Source organism: Jatropha curcas, chromosome 2 (assembly GCF_041381405.1).
Source record: "Jatropha curcas cultivar XTBG-Jc1 chromosome 2, XTBG_Jcur_1.0, whole genome shotgun sequence".
Lineage (NCBI taxonomy): Eukaryota > Viridiplantae > Streptophyta > Magnoliopsida > Malpighiales > Euphorbiaceae > Jatropha > Jatropha curcas.
The window spans coordinates 31,392,124-31,407,757 of NC_143152.1; the positions used below are offsets into that span (position 1 = coordinate 31,392,124).

Consider the following 15,634-nt stretch of genomic DNA (forward strand, 5'->3'; position numbering starts at 1 on the left):
GCATGGGGAATTTATCTTGTGTTCCGGCCAAAGAAAAGGTTGCATTTCAGTTACAACATAAAAACGACAGAACTGAATAAATAAATAATAAAATTATAAAAGATCCACGTCTTGTGGAGCGTCAATTTTTTCTGTGCATTCTTATAATATTATTACCGTATTTTGCCACTACAGCACCAGTGGTCTAGTGGTAGAATAGTACCCTGCCACGGTACAGACCCGGGTTCGATTCCCGGCTGGTGCAAGATTTTTGCTTTTCATTGTTGTTAGTCAGGGTCAATGGTGTCTCACATTCACCTACCCCAGTTGGAATCGACCCACCAAGATGTCTCACATTCTCACTCCCACCAACCTCAGTTTGCTTTTCATTGTTGTTAGTCAGGGTCAATGGTGTCTCACATTCACCTACCCCAGTTGGAATCGACCCACCAAGATGTCTCACATTCTCACTCCCACCAACCTCAGTTTGAACCAAATCACTATTCGAACCGAAAAGAACGGGGAACATTTTGCAAAGAACATTACAGCAAAGGAATGGCGGAGAAAGACGATGTCCAAATTCCAAGGGTGAAACTGGGTAGCCAAGGACTTGAGGTACGTTTCTCTTAAATCCAATTTATCTTTTTGGATAAAACATGAGTCTTTGAAAAATAACTAAACGAGTCTTTGCTTTAAGGATACGTATGTATCTTATCTTAGTCTAGCATTTTTAATTGAACTGGTGTATACACTATAGATAACTGTAAAAACAAACCCTAATACTTACTTCTACGTGTCTCTTTATTGTCTGTGTTAACTATTGATTTTCCTTAATGGGATCTTCTTGATTGATTTGTAAATTAAAGCATGGCCATTTCAATTGTGATGGATTTGATCTAAATGATTTTTTTTTTTTTTTTAATTCCTAAGTACTAGGTATCAGTATTTTGTGGGGGGAAGATGTTGAATATGAAATTTGTGATCTGAGTAGTTTCTGATGTAACTTCAAAATTATTATATCATGAACTTTATTAGTCTTTTCCTCAAGAATAAAAAAGCTGCTTGGGCTTTCAAGTTCTTAATTTTAGTCTTCTTCCTAAATAAAGAACTAATATTAGGCAATATTTTGTTTTTTCTGCATTTCTCCTGATTTTGTAACATTTATAGATTTCAAAGCTAGGGTTTGGATGTATGGGACTAACTGGAGCCTACAATTCTCCAGTCTCAGATGAGGATGGAATCTCAATATTGAAGGATGCATTCAATAAAGGAATCACATTTTTTGATACAGCAGATTTATATGGAACTGGCGCCAATGAAATTCTGGTTGGAAAGGTACATGTAGTTTATCAGATTACTGAGCCATTCTAGCTCTTAAAATCAGATTATGGACTTGTCTTTATGATGATGAATTAAGTTCCTTGCTATATATATATATACACACTTTTCAGGCCTTGAAGCAATTACCAAGAGAAAGAATTCAGTTAGCCACCAAGTTTGGTATTGTTAAATTTGAACCCACTCGTATTATAGTGAATGGTAATCCTGAATATGCACGCGCATGTTGTGAAGCTAGTTTGAAGCGCCTAGGTGTAGATTACATTGATCTGTACTATCAACATCGAGTAGACACGTCTGTACTCATTGAAGATACTGTAAGTGAACATATGCAATGTGGTAGTAAATATTTACATTTCTTGCATGTTTGTTATATATTATTGTTTCTTGATAGTAGAATCCAGTTTGCAGCATTAGGACTTTCTTTTTTTGAGCACAGATGAGTGAACTTAAAAAACTGGTGGAAGAGGGAAAAATCAATTACATTGGGCTATCTGAAGCCAGTCCGGACACAATAAGGAGGGCACATGCTGTTCATCCCATCACAGCAGTGCAAATCGAGTGGAGCCTTTGGACTCGTGATGTTGAGGAAGAGATTATTCCACTTTGCAGGTTTGAATCACGTCAAGTTCTCAATTAATTGCTCCACTAAGTCCTCCCATTTTTAAGAAAAGCTTTGGAGAATTATAACAATATGCATTCTGATATTGGATGAACTTGGTGGTCGAATAATTTTTTTTTTTTCAGAATCATAAGAATGTTTTCCTGATGCATTTAAGTTTGCAGGGAGCTTGGCATTGGAATTGTTCCATACAGTCCCCTTGGTCATGGTTTTTTTGCTGGTAAAGCAATTGTGGAAAATTTGCCTGCAAATAGTTTGTTGGTATGAGTTCTAACACTGTAAAAGTTACTATATGTTAATCCTTAAGAATTCTCTATGTTGGTAGCTATTGAAGAAAATTCTCTTCAGCCCTTTATTTGAATGTTGATCATGCTTTGCTTTTTTAATACAGCCTTTACATAATTGGAGGGTTTTCAAACTTCTTTTCTTTCACCCTTCTTTTCTGTTTGAGAAGAGAAACCATTTCATTTTCACTTTACTGTTGCTTTTGTAAGGTCACACATCCTAGGTTTCGAGCAGAGAACTTGGAAAAAAACAGTAAGATATACAATCGACTGGAAAACCTCGCTAAGAAGCACCAATGCTCTCTTTCTCAGTTAGCATTGGCTTGGCTTCTCCAACAAGGGGATGGTGTTGTGCCTATTCCAGGTCAGTCATTTTCTTTTTCCTCTGCCTCAGTTTAAGTAACTTAAAATTTTCTATAGCAATAGTTGGAAAATAAAATGCAAATAACTCTCTTTGTTCAGAAATTCCAGTAAAAATTCTTAAATATAGAAGATTAAGACATCAATGCAATATTCTTACAGTTCATTTGCTTTAAATCGTTGAAGGAACCACAAAGATAAAAAACTTGGTTGAGAACATCGGCTCCTTGAAGGTGAAACTTACAGAAGAAGAGCTGCAAGAAATAGCTGCTGCTGTACCCGTCGAAGAGGTTGCTGGTGATAGAACATACGAAAGCATGAGTAATGTGACATGGAGGTTCGCAAACACGCCCCCAAAAGGAAGCAAAGCTTCAAATTAAAACATTCATTCATCAATGTTGCTTTCTAGAATTGAGCGTGCAACTATATGTATTGCGAATTGCAGAAGTGTGAGTTGGTGAACTAAATAAAATAATTTGTGATATGTTACCACTCTATTTGCTTAATATTGTGCTTGATCAATTCCTTTCTTTTCCATTGAATTTTGGAAAGAAAATATAAACATTTCAATCTCATGAATTGCAATAAGAAAATATAAACCTAATTTTTGTATCAGAATATAAAAGTGGTCAATTAAGTTTGAAGAAATTCAGATTCCTCGACTCTTTTTATTGCATATCCAAAGTATTTATTCTAAATCATCAGGAGGGTTATTTCATTTGGCATTCCTCAACTTATCATTAATCTACTTTGTCAATCTTCAACTTCAATTTTTCAATTTGTAACACAAAAATAATTCAGCTTCAAATTTATTCCTCTCAAACTAGCAATGCGACGACGCATTGCAAACACAAAGCTCTGATGGTTTTATAATCTCAATGTTCTCGTAATTAATGAATTTTTATGCATTATCTGTAGCTCGAAGACTTTAGTTGGATGTTTTTCCAAAAATAAATTAATTAAAATGATTCGCACTTTTTTTTTTTTTTTTTTTTTTGCGTTAATTTCTTCGTGTAAAATAGAGTTTGAAAGGAATTAAACGCGGTCGTCGACCGGTCAAACATTTTGGACAGATCTTTAAACGAGCATCATTCCTGAAAGTAACTAGTTCAAACGACCAGTTGGCCCAGTGCAATCGGGAAATGATTAAACCCCGGTAATCTAACGACTAGACAAGCAGTACCGTCGCCGTCGTCGTATCTAATTCATAGTTTGTATGGTATGTAGTTTTACGATAAGAATATCACAAGAAAAGAATTTTGTTTTTGAACGCGTTTCGTGTCGTCGTTTTACATTTCTCGTTCCCACTACTAAAGCATACTGGTGCAGAGACGGAGAAAGAAGACCGGAGTCAGAGGGCAAAGATGGTAGCTCGAAAATTCCTTGTTCGTTGCAGTGACTCCACCTTTGACGTCGATTACGACACCGATGATGGCGTCGAAGTCTTTCTCTTTCTCTAATAAATTTTCTCGTTCTCTATATATAATCTTCCTTGAATTACCTTATTTTTTTCTTTCTCCTAAGTTGCCATTTGATTGATTTTAGGTTTTCAAATTCCAACTTTTTTCGCTCACTTCAATTCCTCCTGATGAGCAGAAGGTTTCTTTTTTCCTCCCTTGGAATTCGTTCCTTCTATGTGAAATTGCAATGGTATAGATATTTGTTTTATTGTTGATAGTGAGAATCGTGTCTCTATTTAGATTATTGGAGGAGATGATGATCGTGTCGTCTCTGACGACTCTGATCTTGTCGCAATCCCTAACGAGCTCAAATTGGTATCCATCAGCGATGAGGACAAGAACAAGGTTCATGAATCAACGAGTAATGCTGGTGCTGTAGTGCAGGATAATGTCAATTCATTGATATCTGACGAGGAATTTGCGCGAAGACTGCAGGTCGTTTGGACAATTTGATCTGTTCATATTTAGTGTATTACTCGTTTTGGTTTCTGAGACTGTGGAATGTAATGTATTTGTTTCTTTGCTTTTAGGCAGAGGAAGAGGCGTTGATGTTGCAGGAGTTTGCTGTTAGTGATCAAAGCCGACAGTTTGAGCAGAGAATAAGGCCTTATGTTAGTCAAGTTTTAATGGTAATTGTAAATTTCCTTCTTTCTTTTTTCTTTCTTTTTTTGGCCCTTCTTGTATGATACCGTGTGATAATTTGATGCCTGCATTCCCAATATGTTCTGTTAACTCGTTTAGTTACTGGGAAATACGGAACTTTTTGTCTTTAATTTATTCTTAGGTTGGGTTCAAGAAGATAGTGAATTAAATTTACTTGTCTTCTCTTTAGAGTTGAGGGTTTTTTTTTTTTTTATTAGAGGGTGATGTTTCATCTGAGTACTTGGCTTACTGTTGCTGCAGTATGAGGACCCTCTGCGCCAGGAGGCAGCACGAAAAACAGTTCCTGTGGAAGAGCTTGAAGAGAAAGCAGTGGTTTCTTTGGCCAAGGTAAGATCTTTTTTTTTCTTGTATAAGAAAGGGTCCTTATCTGTCAAAATGACCTGCAATTTTGTCACAATTATTTGAATAGCAAAATGCTGCTTTGGTTCCTGAGCTCAAGCTAGTTTTAACTTTTCTAAGTTCTATGAATCTTGTCTTGAGAGTTTCTTCTACTAATATCCCTTGTTAGTTCGAAATTTTGACATATTTTTTAGGAGGAGAATTTTAAAGCATCAAAAATCGAACAAGACCATGCTTTCCTCCTGCAGCTGCTTTTCTGGTTCAAAGGATTTTTCAGGTGTTTTTCATTACTTGCTTAATGTTGGACTTCCCCTTACATATAATAAAACATTGGTTAATGAATAGCAGTGTGACCTACATAAAAACTTACAGAGGTAGTAATTGCCCTGGTGCAAAGCTTTGATTTCTTTAAGTTTTTGGTTCCATATGCATATGATGCAAATGCATATCTGTGCTTTTACATGCACAAAAGCCATAAGGGCACTTACCAAGTTTTCAAGAACAATTTCATACTCTACTGCAGAATGAGATTTTTTGTTCAATTGAAATTTCTGATGGTTTTCCATGACCTAGCTGTAGATAATTTTAATTAATTTATGTACCAGATTGCTGACAGTCTTTTTCTTTTATCTGTGGCTATCATTTTCTGATACTGTAGGTGGGTTAATGCACCTCCTTGTGATGGTTGTGGCAATAACACCATTAATCAAGGAATGGGTGTTGCCCTCCCTTCTGAAAGTCAATATGGAGCAACTCGAGTTGAGCTTTATCGGTATGTGTCTGGGGCGGATTTGTTCCTAATTGCTCAGTTTTTTCTTTCCTTTTTTATTTTAGAATGTAAATATGCAGTCCTTTCTACTGTTTCTTCATGGTTATTTTGGATGTCTTTATTTATTCGGTTCTTGTTTCTAGTCACTCCATGGTCCATAATGCAACCATACAATATACCAAGTAAGTTTCTTATGTGCTACCATTCTAAGGGACATTTAATGATCTTTTCAAAGAGCATAGCTTGTGATAGTGTGTATTTAGAATACAGCATAGCTGTGTTTATATTTACACCAGTTTGAAGAACTCTTTTTTTTAGACATGGAAAACAAGTCTTGTGAGCTAAGCTTCACCTATATGAAGATAATGAGAAGTTTTATATAGGCAGATACTTTTGGATGATATAGATCCATTTGTTTATGGAAAATAACTTATTTCTAAAGAAAAATGTTTCCATTGAAAATATTTTTCAAATAACTTGTTTTTTATTGTTTGGTTGCAGTATTAAAATTAATTTTAAAAAATAAAAATCTTAATTTATAATGTTATAAAAGTATTTTAAATTATAAAAACTTTATATTTTGAAAATTTTTATTGTTAATATGAGAAAAAATTATGATATTTGCTGATGACTGGTGGTGGCCGTCGGCTGGTGTTTATTAGCGGTGGTCAGTAATAATGACTATTGGTAAATGATTTATTAATAATTTAATAAATATTTTTTTTGTTATAAATAAGTCTGCCAATGTTCGGAAAACCTCTTCTTCTCTTAAAAAGGGTCACCTTAGAAATGGCTTAGTTTTCCCTGAGTGGGAAAATGTTTTACTTTGACTGATTTTTCTTATTGCTCCGCACATTAGAAAATGTGAAAAATGTCTTCCACATTTTATCTCCGGAAGCAAATGGAACCTTACTGTGTTCTACTTTGAGCCTTATGCTAGCATTCTTATTTGGTTTGCAGGTAATTGATTTGTCAGATAGGGAAATCAATTACCAGAAATTGTTTCCTTCTTTGGTATCTGACCACAGACATGATTGTTTTCATACACAAAGCTCTCACATTTGTTTTTTCTTTCCCTCCCACCATTGGGCTTCAGCTGCAATTCTTGTTCAAGGGTTACTCGGTTCCCACGGTACAATGATCCATTAAAGGTATTTATTTTTTTTCATATAAGCTGGTTGAGAAGTTTATATTTCTGAAGCTCCTCGCTTATTTTCTTTTTTCCCTTTTCTATATGCAGCTTGTGGAAACTCGAAGGGGTCGCTGTGGGGAGTGGGCCAATTGCTTTACACTTTACTGTCGAGCTTTTGGCTATGAATCTCGTCTGGTTAGTCTGTTTCTGGATCCACTGAATACAATAGATCATGCTCCAACCATTTTGGTCATTCAGGGAATACTGGATACAGTGATACCGGACAATATTGGTTTTGTGCAGAGTAGTATTTATATGCTTTGGTGTTACCTTCACACTTGAGAACTTGTTATTGATTGAAGACAATGCAATCATTTTCTAATTCATATTTCGTTTCCAGATCCTGGATTTCACTGATCATGTTTGGACAGAGTGCTTCTCTCCATATTTGGGAAGGTATGCTGCATTAAAAAATTCAAGCATTTTACTTTTTTCCAAGAAAATAAAATGCATTTGGAAATTGTAGTTAAGCCAAACTACACTATTGGTAATGTCAACCATCAGTTACATCTGTTCTGACATTTTGGACAGATGGATGCATCTCGACCCATGTGAAGCAGTATATGACAAACCATTGTTATATGAAAAGGGGTACTTTGACTTCTACCCAATATATATTTGCTGAACCTTTTTTTTTCCTGTTCTGTGGTCCTGCTTCTGTGAAAGCTGAAATTTATGCTTTCCTGGTAGGTGGGGTAAGAAATTGAATTATGTCATTGCAATAGCAAAAGATGGAGTTCATGATGTCACTAAACGTTACACAAGGAAGTGGCTTGAGGTAATGATACAAGAATGGCTTCCTTTAAAGAATGTTTACTCTTTTCAAGCACAGTTATGCGTTCATATGTTGACTTATGAGTAAAAGGTTTTTTTTTTTTTTTTTTTCTTTCTCAATTTGGAGGTTTTGTCCCGACGAAACATTATCACAGAACCACTTTTGTCAGTTGCTCTCACTAATATGACAAAAGACTGCAGAAGAAACTTGACATCCCAAGTTCTTTCCTTGCTTGAAGACCGTGACAAAAATGAATCAGAAGAACTCGAGAGGCTTTTGCATTCGGTAGATGATGATGCAGTCTCATTGCCTGGAAGGCAAAGTGGGGACAAAGAATGGCGCATTTTAAGATCAGAAATTGGTTCAAATGAAGATTACTCTTTCAGTTGTTCTACTTGCGCTGTTCGTTTATGTGTAGATGTACATGTGACGAGGATTTACAATGCATTTTCCCCTGTTCTTTCGCAGTTTGTTGAGAACTCTCTTTCTAAATCTAGAGCTGTTGAAATACTGAAGATCTTTAAGGGTATTTTGGTGGATCTTCGAAATTCCCCCTATAAAACAAGGAGGACTTCCATAAATCCTTTTGTACTTCATTTCCTGCCTTACTTTGATGAGTTACTTAATGCCCTTTCACTGAAGAGTGAGATTGACTCTGATGAAAAAGTAAATGTATGTTTAGCGGGTGATCCTGTTAAAACATCTTTAGCACTGCCTGTTGCATTGGATGCTTTGGATGATATGATCTTCAGTCTTAACAAATGTGATTGCTTAAATAAAGCTTTACTTTCCTCGCCATTGATGAGATTGAACAGAATCCATTCTGGTTCAGTTTTTGCAAGTGGTGAGGAACTTCCTTTTGGAATTGTGAGTAGTATTATTTGTTTTTGTGCTTCGTCAATTTTCTGTTATGGAACATGGAACATGTGCCTAAAGAGTCATTTATGATTCCATTTTCAATAAATATCAGGCGACATCAGCATTTGATGGACTTCGTACTACTAAATGGGAAGAACCAAATGGTGCAAAAGGTATTGCAATAAAAGTTTTAACATTTTCTGGATTACGGGCACATTGTAATGCTGACAATTGAAATTTTCCATCTGTAAAACAATTGAGTTGAGTAATCTTTCATTTTGTAAAATTTGATTACGTTTGCTGAAACATAGAGATTGCATGATGCTTGAATTTTTTTTGTTAATTCTGATTTTCTGCTTTGTAATAATTCAATTACATCTTGCAGGTGGTTGGATCGTTTATAAACTTCCAGACAACCAAATGCATGAACTGGTGGCATATGATTTAATGTCAGCCAATGATGCCCCGGAGAGGGATCCAATGGATTGGTATGAAACTTAGAATATATGCCTGGATTTATTTTGCATTTGGCAGCCTTTATGTGAATGGATTTCTTCTGCATTTGTCCAATGCTGCTGCTGCTTTCCTCTGAATGCCTACACAGATTATTTGCACTAATGAGTTTGACATTGAATTTGAATTTGATTATTTCTCAGGCTTGTCGAGGGAACCAATGATGGGGGATCCAGTTGGCTTGTCTTGGATAAACAGACTTCTCAGGTGTTTGACAATCGTTTTCAGCGGAGATCTTTCAAAATCAGATCGGAAGGTTTCCTATGTAATACTTTTAGGTAATTCTTCTTTTATTCAAAGATTCTGGTCATTTTGCTCTTTTTATGTTGTAGTTCATGACCTGTATTTTGAGTTATAAAATGGCAGGTTCAGATTTCTGGCAGTCAGAGATGTTCAATCAACTTCACGGCTGCAGTTGGGTAGCATTGACCTATATGCAAAAGCAAGAGCAAGTAATTCATAATGATCAACCTCACTGAATAATTACTGACAAACAAAGTACAAAATCAGCATTTCGGTTGGTCTTGCATTTATTGCAACACTGCATGGCCTCGGACCAGAATATGGCCTCCTCTGTCTGGATTGTTTGTTGTCCCTTATTTAACAAAATAATTTTTTCTGAATATCTTGTCATAGTCCTAAACAAACAATGAAACAGACTTGTGTAAAACACTTGCTACATTAGAATTGTGTGTAATAATTTATCTTCGATGCAGAGTATTTATTTCAATATGAAAGAGACGTGTAAACACTACTCCTTTGGAATTGTGTAATGATTATTTTCTGTTTAGAAACTTTTTATTTCAATAAGATGGATGAAGCAGGAAAAAACTATTTTGCTACTGTTGCACTGAATTGAACACCGGAAACTGTAGTAAAATGCTCATACTTTTGTCCAACAGGATCATGTGGGATCATAAAGGATTTCATTTATCCATATTGATCAACGAAAGATTGTTAAAAATATTAGCGAATGAGTTTGCCAATTTGATCCATTCGTAAAACTGGACAAAATAGCGCAACATGAATGTAACTAAAAGGACATGGTTATATATGCAATCATCAAGGGAAATCTTGCTTAAAAACACCACAGAATTCTAGGAATTTTGCAGATTTCGAGGATGAGAGATTGAAACAAACAGCCATAAAACTTTCGTGCACCAAACTGTTAGATGTTTGTATAACTGTTTGAAAATTAGAAAAACACAAATAAGGAGATTAACAGTGGCTCCAAGTAAATTCAACCCTCTCCTTCACTATTAATGATCCTCAATCTTCTTCAAGCCCTTCATGTCAGTTGTTTCCACACTGCAATAAGAAAATAATCAGCAAACTGATGCAGGATTTCCGGAGCAACTAACTTTAATAACAAGAGAATGGGGAAAGAAAAAGCAAACTGCATCTCCGAAATACAGAATACTGTAAATTTGTAACATTTGCTTTTCCTTAAAGAAGTGAATTCTCTTCTATGTTTATTGAGAACAAAAAGCTAAACAAATTTAACTTTTGGATAGTCTGACTAGTTATTAAAATTTACAGGTTTTTACAACCTAATAATCAAATATGGGTATCTACTCCCAAAACGTATAAAAGAGAATCACTACGAAAGAATAAGGTAATGACATCGATTCACTAGATAGAAACTCAAAGGATACGTGGTAAAGATATCATATGAGTAAAGTGAGACACTTGTAATAACAAGGGAAGGGAAGGTACAACAAAGTTCAATGAGCATTCAAACTTACGTAGTTCCAAACAGAGCGATCTTTTGGACTTTGGTGATGTCAGAACCAGACTGATTATCCTCGATGAATATTGTCAAGCTGATTAAAAAAATTAAGTAAATTTAGATGCTTGCTGATAGAAGATGTCCTCATAAGAACAAATTCAAGTACAATACAAGAACTTGCCATACCTGCGAACATTCTGAAATTTGACATACTTCAAGACTACAGGTTTTCCCTACAGTGAGGTAAATGACAACAAATGGTAACATATAAGATTCTTTAAAATAATTTCTAAAAGAACAACATCAGCATCGCAGTAGCAGGCGAAGAAAACAAACACATACCTTAAGATTATCTGGGGATAAAATTGCAGTGTCACTAGGTGGGAAGTCGCTGACATTACTGCCATATCACATCATGCAAAAGATTAGTGAGCTTTGCTCTTTTCCGTTTCTGCTGCACTTTTTGTCAATACTAATTAGTTAAAGGCTTAAAGCAGGTGCTGAATAATACCTAAATCCCATATGCTCCTTGTTTGAGAAAAGTTTTACAGTCTTAGGACCTGTAGAGACAACCATCTCATTAGAACCTTTCTGGTTTATAATACAAAGTGGAATAATAGATTAAACCTAGGAAATACTAACTGATATAATAAATAGATGATGCTGAAAAAAAAAAAAGAAATGGAAGGGTTTAGCTTAATGGAAAAGGATACCTTCTTCTTCAGGTCCTTTGATGATGACAGAGTACAATTTAACAACTTGAGTGAATGGTATATAAATCAATAATTGCTCGTCTGCATCACTCTCTAGATTCAAACCATCATCTTCTCTATAATCCTAATTTCGGAATAAAGTACAATCAATAAAACCGAATAGAATAGTATTTTGTTGTTACTGTCGATAGCACTCAGGGGAGGAAAAAAGTACAATGGACAAAAAGAAGTCTACTTAAATCCTTTGTATTTCTTTGAGAATACTTGAAAGACAACATCACTATCATACTCAAACAATTTTTTCCAATAACACTGAGGTAAAAGAATGAATAACAGTTGAATCTCAAAACTTTCATTGCTTTGAAATTAAAGAATAAAAGAAGGGACAAATTGATACCGGGCGAGAATGATAGAACAAGAAGCAAACCTTCCGTCTTTAACAAAATCCAAAACAACATAAATTAACTAATACAGACAATTCTGTACTTCTAAATTTTACCTGCTTGAGAGCATTAGGAAGCGAATGGCTGGTGTTTTGATTAAGACATTCAACTCCAGACCAATCAACAAAGTCCACTAGATCAACCTGATTCATAGAAAAGATTCAACAAATCTCAATCACCCACCAAAACCCAGCATCCCATAATCAAATAGTCCCCCACTAATTTTCTCAGGAAACAAACGGAAACAAGAATACTTACTTGGCTTCTTTGAATTGCATTAGCTGATTCCGAAGACATGGTTTAATGGCCTGATTAATGAAAGTCTAGAGAGAAAACACCCACAAACAAAGAGAACAACTTTAAAGAAGAAAAGGATACACCACTGTTAGGACAGAGATCAAAATGTATAGTGTGCGCAACAAACATAGGAATCCTAGCGGAAGACGAAATTCGATGATTAAACGACAGCATTTTGTACACCTTCCCGTTGAATCTTAAGACTCGGGAGTTGGGGCCGGACCCAATTCGGAGGCCCAAACCCAAACTCGTGTGCAGCTGCCAAAAACTTTAGCCTTTAGAGATTGAGATCAATGACTTGAATTACAGTTAAGTATATTAATTAGAAAATATTGATTATATTAATTCATAGTTGCCCCCAACAAACAATTCATCTTCTCTTCAAAGCATATAAAAAAAAAAAAAAAAAAAGAGAATTATTCAAGACTAATTACTAATAAATTATGGACTCACTATAATTTTTGCTTAAATTTTTTATTATTATTTTTTTTAATAAAAAGAAAGTAATTAAGGACTAACCAAAACCATCTCGAGAAAGCTCTTTAAGAATATGAACACACAAAGTTAGAGTAGAAGCAGGCTTCCAAAGTCAATTTTTTATTATCTTATTTTTACAAATTTCACATTGTTCTAAAGTTACCTATTTAAATTGTCTTCCAATATAATTAAAAGCTTATGCTATAGTTTTTTTTTTTAATAATCACATATCATATTAAATTCACTATTTTCATTTAGACAATGACAAATCATTTATATTAAAATCAAGAGATTTTCAAATAAAAAAAATATATTTTTTACATATTGCCCATGGTATTTTATAACTATATTTAGCACTTGAAATTAAAATTTATGGTATTTATTAATTTTAGCTACACATCATTTGAAAGTCGGAATTAAGTTAAAATTAATTTAAAGTAATAAAATTAAAAATTTTAATTTGAAAATTTAGATGTTTAATTTTTATTTTTATTTTTATTTTTATTTTTATTTTACCAATAATAAGGAAAAACAAGATGTGTGCATTTCACCTTCCAAAGATACATATTATCAAAGCCAACAACCTCAGATATCCCAAGAGCCAAACTCAACCAAAAGTCTAAAACCTTTGAACCTTGCTTACCATGTAAGTCCAAAATCCAAACAAACATAAAGCCACACCAAACACAAAATCAAGAAAAGAGAGGAGCCCGAAAAACATCCTTTCATCTCCATTCACTTTCTCCACCTCTAAAATTATGGCTTCCTTATCCCTCCTCTCTCCTTCCTCTACCTCCTCCTCTCTCCACCACAATGCTTCCTTCCACCTTAACATGCGCACCAGCTCGCTTGCCCTGCGCACATCTACCAAGACTTTCTCAGTCAGAGCCCAATCCGCTCCAGTCCTCACCCAAGACGATCTCAAGAAACTCGCCGCTGACAAAGCCGTCGACAATGTAAAATCCGGCATGGTTCTCGGCCTCGGAACTGGCTCCACTGCTTCTTTCGTCGTTGCCAAGATTGGAGAACTTATGAAATCCGGTCAATTGACCGATATTGTTGGTATACCCACTTCAAAACGTACGGAAGAGCAAGCTCTATCGCTTGGGATTCCGCTCTCAGTCCTTGATGATCATCCTCGTATCGACCTTGCAATTGACGGCGCAGATGAGGTCGACCCAGATCTTAATTTAGTCAAAGGCCGAGGTGGGGCTCTTTTGAGAGAGAAAATGGTGGAAGCAGCGTCCGAAAAGTTCGTTGTCGTCGCCGATGAGACGAAACTAGTAACGGGTCTTGGTGGAAGCAAGCTTGCAATGCCGGTAGAGGTGGTGCAATTTTGTTGGAAATACAATCTGGTGAGATTGAAAGAATTGTTCAATGAGGAAGGGGTTGAGGCTAAACTAAGATTGAATGAAGATGGCAAGCCATACGTGACTGACAACTCTAATTACATTGTGGATTTGTATTTTGAGAATCCAATTAAAGATAGTTATGCAGCTGGAAAGGAAATTTCAGCTCTTGAAGGAGTAGTAGAACATGGGTTGTTTTTGGATATGGCAACTGCAGTTATTATTGCTGGGAAGAGTGGAGTAGAGGTCAAGACCAAGTGACAATTTTCAAGAAGGTAGTGACAACTGGATTGTCTTATCATTTGCTGATGTGCTATTGTTGTTGTTAATTACTTATGCTTTTTGTGGTGATTTTGAGCTCTTTTTGCCTGTTAGATGAGCATTATCTGAATGCTTGTTAGATTTTTTTTTTTTTGTTTATGCTATGACTTTGCTCAGTTAACATAGCAATGGAGATGGTGAAATAATGGAAAATGAATTTCATACTTATATAATTCATTTGCAACCACATTATTTTTATACAGTCTTTTTGCTCCCATGGAATTCAAGAGACTAATTTGCTTGCAATAATAGTTAATGCTCTTGTTAGTTGTTTCTTTCCCTTCCCTTTTGGGTATGATTCAATCTGAATTGCTTCTAAACTTATATCGTCTTGTACATTTCAATGATGGCGTATTCTTAGACATTTTATCACTTTTCTAGTGCCCATGCGAGTGAGAAACTGAGAATTCCAAATACACTCAATACCAAAACTTTTCTACCGGTAATTTGGCTTATTGGGAGTTTATTACTGACCAACTGTGTGTAGGATGGCCCAGTTATCATCTTTATATTGCTTATTAGTCCTCCATCGGATGTAATGTTAAATTTGGTTAACAAAGGTCAAATAGAATCTTAATTCTGTGGGAGCATCGTGTGACTTTCAGTTAACAAATCCGTTTTAGGTGATTAAGCCTTTTTTTTTCAGTTTCTACTATAATGTCAATTTTCCCATGGAGCAGAGCTGGTAATATTGCAGCATGGACTCAGATAGAAAGAGATAGATTAAGGGTGCCTAACTCTAGAAACTCTAGAATACTAGAACTTATTACTCTTTAGTTACAAACCTTGAAGATAATGGAAATGAGAACTTAAATATATGAGTGAAAATATTATCTGCAGAATTAGATTATACCCTTTATCTTTTCTGTGATAACAGAGTTATTTGTTTGACTGGAACTTGTTTGTTGCTCATCTAATAGAGAAGTCTCTTCTGCTGAGGAACAGAATGAAGGTCAAGCTTGTGGTCCATTACTTGCGGAGTTGCAAGTGTTTGAATATTCAGAATTAGATGGAAGTGGCATCTATTTTCAAACTATAATTTTTTAAAATTATGATTAAATTGTTATAATTACTAACCATTCATATTTCCACTTGTAATTCATTTCTGAATTAAATCATAATAATTGACAAATTAGAGAAAGACACCACTATG

The 15,634-nt window shown here is 35.1% G+C and overlaps 4 protein-coding genes and 1 non-coding gene across 5 annotated transcripts; 4 read left to right on the forward strand and 1 right to left on the reverse strand.

Annotated features, from left to right (window-relative positions):
* The first annotated feature begins 173 nt into the window (after positions 1-173).
* Positions 174-244, forward strand: TRNAG-GCC (transfer RNA glycine (anticodon GCC)). Its single transcript has one exon. It is a non-coding gene; the product is annotated as a tRNA-Gly (tRNA).
* An 89-nt stretch (positions 245-333) lies between these two features.
* LOC105647682 (putative aldo-keto reductase 1) lies at positions 334-3,089 on the forward strand. Its single transcript, XM_012233859.4, has 7 exons — positions 334-594; positions 1,147-1,314; positions 1,431-1,634; positions 1,757-1,929; positions 2,104-2,200; positions 2,434-2,587; positions 2,770-3,089. Exons 1-7 carry the CDS (start codon positions 388-390, stop codon positions 2,961-2,963), a joined length of 1,197 nt encoding a protein of 398 aa, XP_012089249.1. The 5' UTR covers positions 334-387; the 3' UTR covers positions 2,964-3,089.
* A 571-nt stretch (positions 3,090-3,660) lies between these two features.
* Positions 3,661-9,906, forward strand: PNG1 (peptide-N-glycanase 1). Its single transcript, XM_012233857.4, has 18 exons — positions 3,661-3,802; positions 3,913-4,025; positions 4,129-4,182; positions 4,284-4,478; positions 4,574-4,672; positions 4,947-5,033; positions 5,240-5,322; positions 5,704-5,817; positions 6,911-6,965; positions 7,055-7,141; positions 7,347-7,402; positions 7,538-7,597; positions 7,697-7,784; positions 7,908-8,648; positions 8,752-8,812; positions 9,025-9,127; positions 9,296-9,430; positions 9,519-9,906. The coding sequence occupies exons 2-18, from the start codon at positions 3,948-3,950 to the stop codon at positions 9,613-9,615; spliced, it is 2,193 nt and encodes a 730-aa protein (XP_012089247.1). The 5' UTR covers positions 3,661-3,802; positions 3,913-3,947; the 3' UTR covers positions 9,616-9,906.
* Positions 9,907-10,281: 375 nt separating this feature from the next.
* LOC105647680 (PITH domain protein (DUF1000)) lies at positions 10,282-12,468 on the reverse strand. Its single transcript, XM_012233856.4, has 8 exons — positions 12,296-12,468; positions 12,094-12,180; positions 11,595-11,718; positions 11,393-11,441; positions 11,224-11,281; positions 11,068-11,114; positions 10,898-10,975; positions 10,282-10,460 (listed from the first exon to the last, which is right to left on the reverse strand). Exons 1-8 carry the CDS (start codon positions 12,332-12,334, stop codon positions 10,412-10,414), a joined length of 531 nt encoding a protein of 176 aa, XP_012089246.1. The 5' UTR covers positions 12,335-12,468; the 3' UTR covers positions 10,282-10,411.
* A 953-nt stretch (positions 12,469-13,421) lies between these two features.
* EMB3119 (Ribose 5-phosphate isomerase, type A protein) lies at positions 13,422-14,654 on the forward strand. Its single transcript, XM_020684761.3, has one exon. The coding sequence runs from the start codon at positions 13,570-13,572 to the stop codon at positions 14,419-14,421; it is 852 nt and encodes a 283-aa protein (XP_020540420.1). The 5' UTR covers positions 13,422-13,569; the 3' UTR covers positions 14,422-14,654.
* Positions 14,655-15,634: the final 980 nt, after the last annotated feature.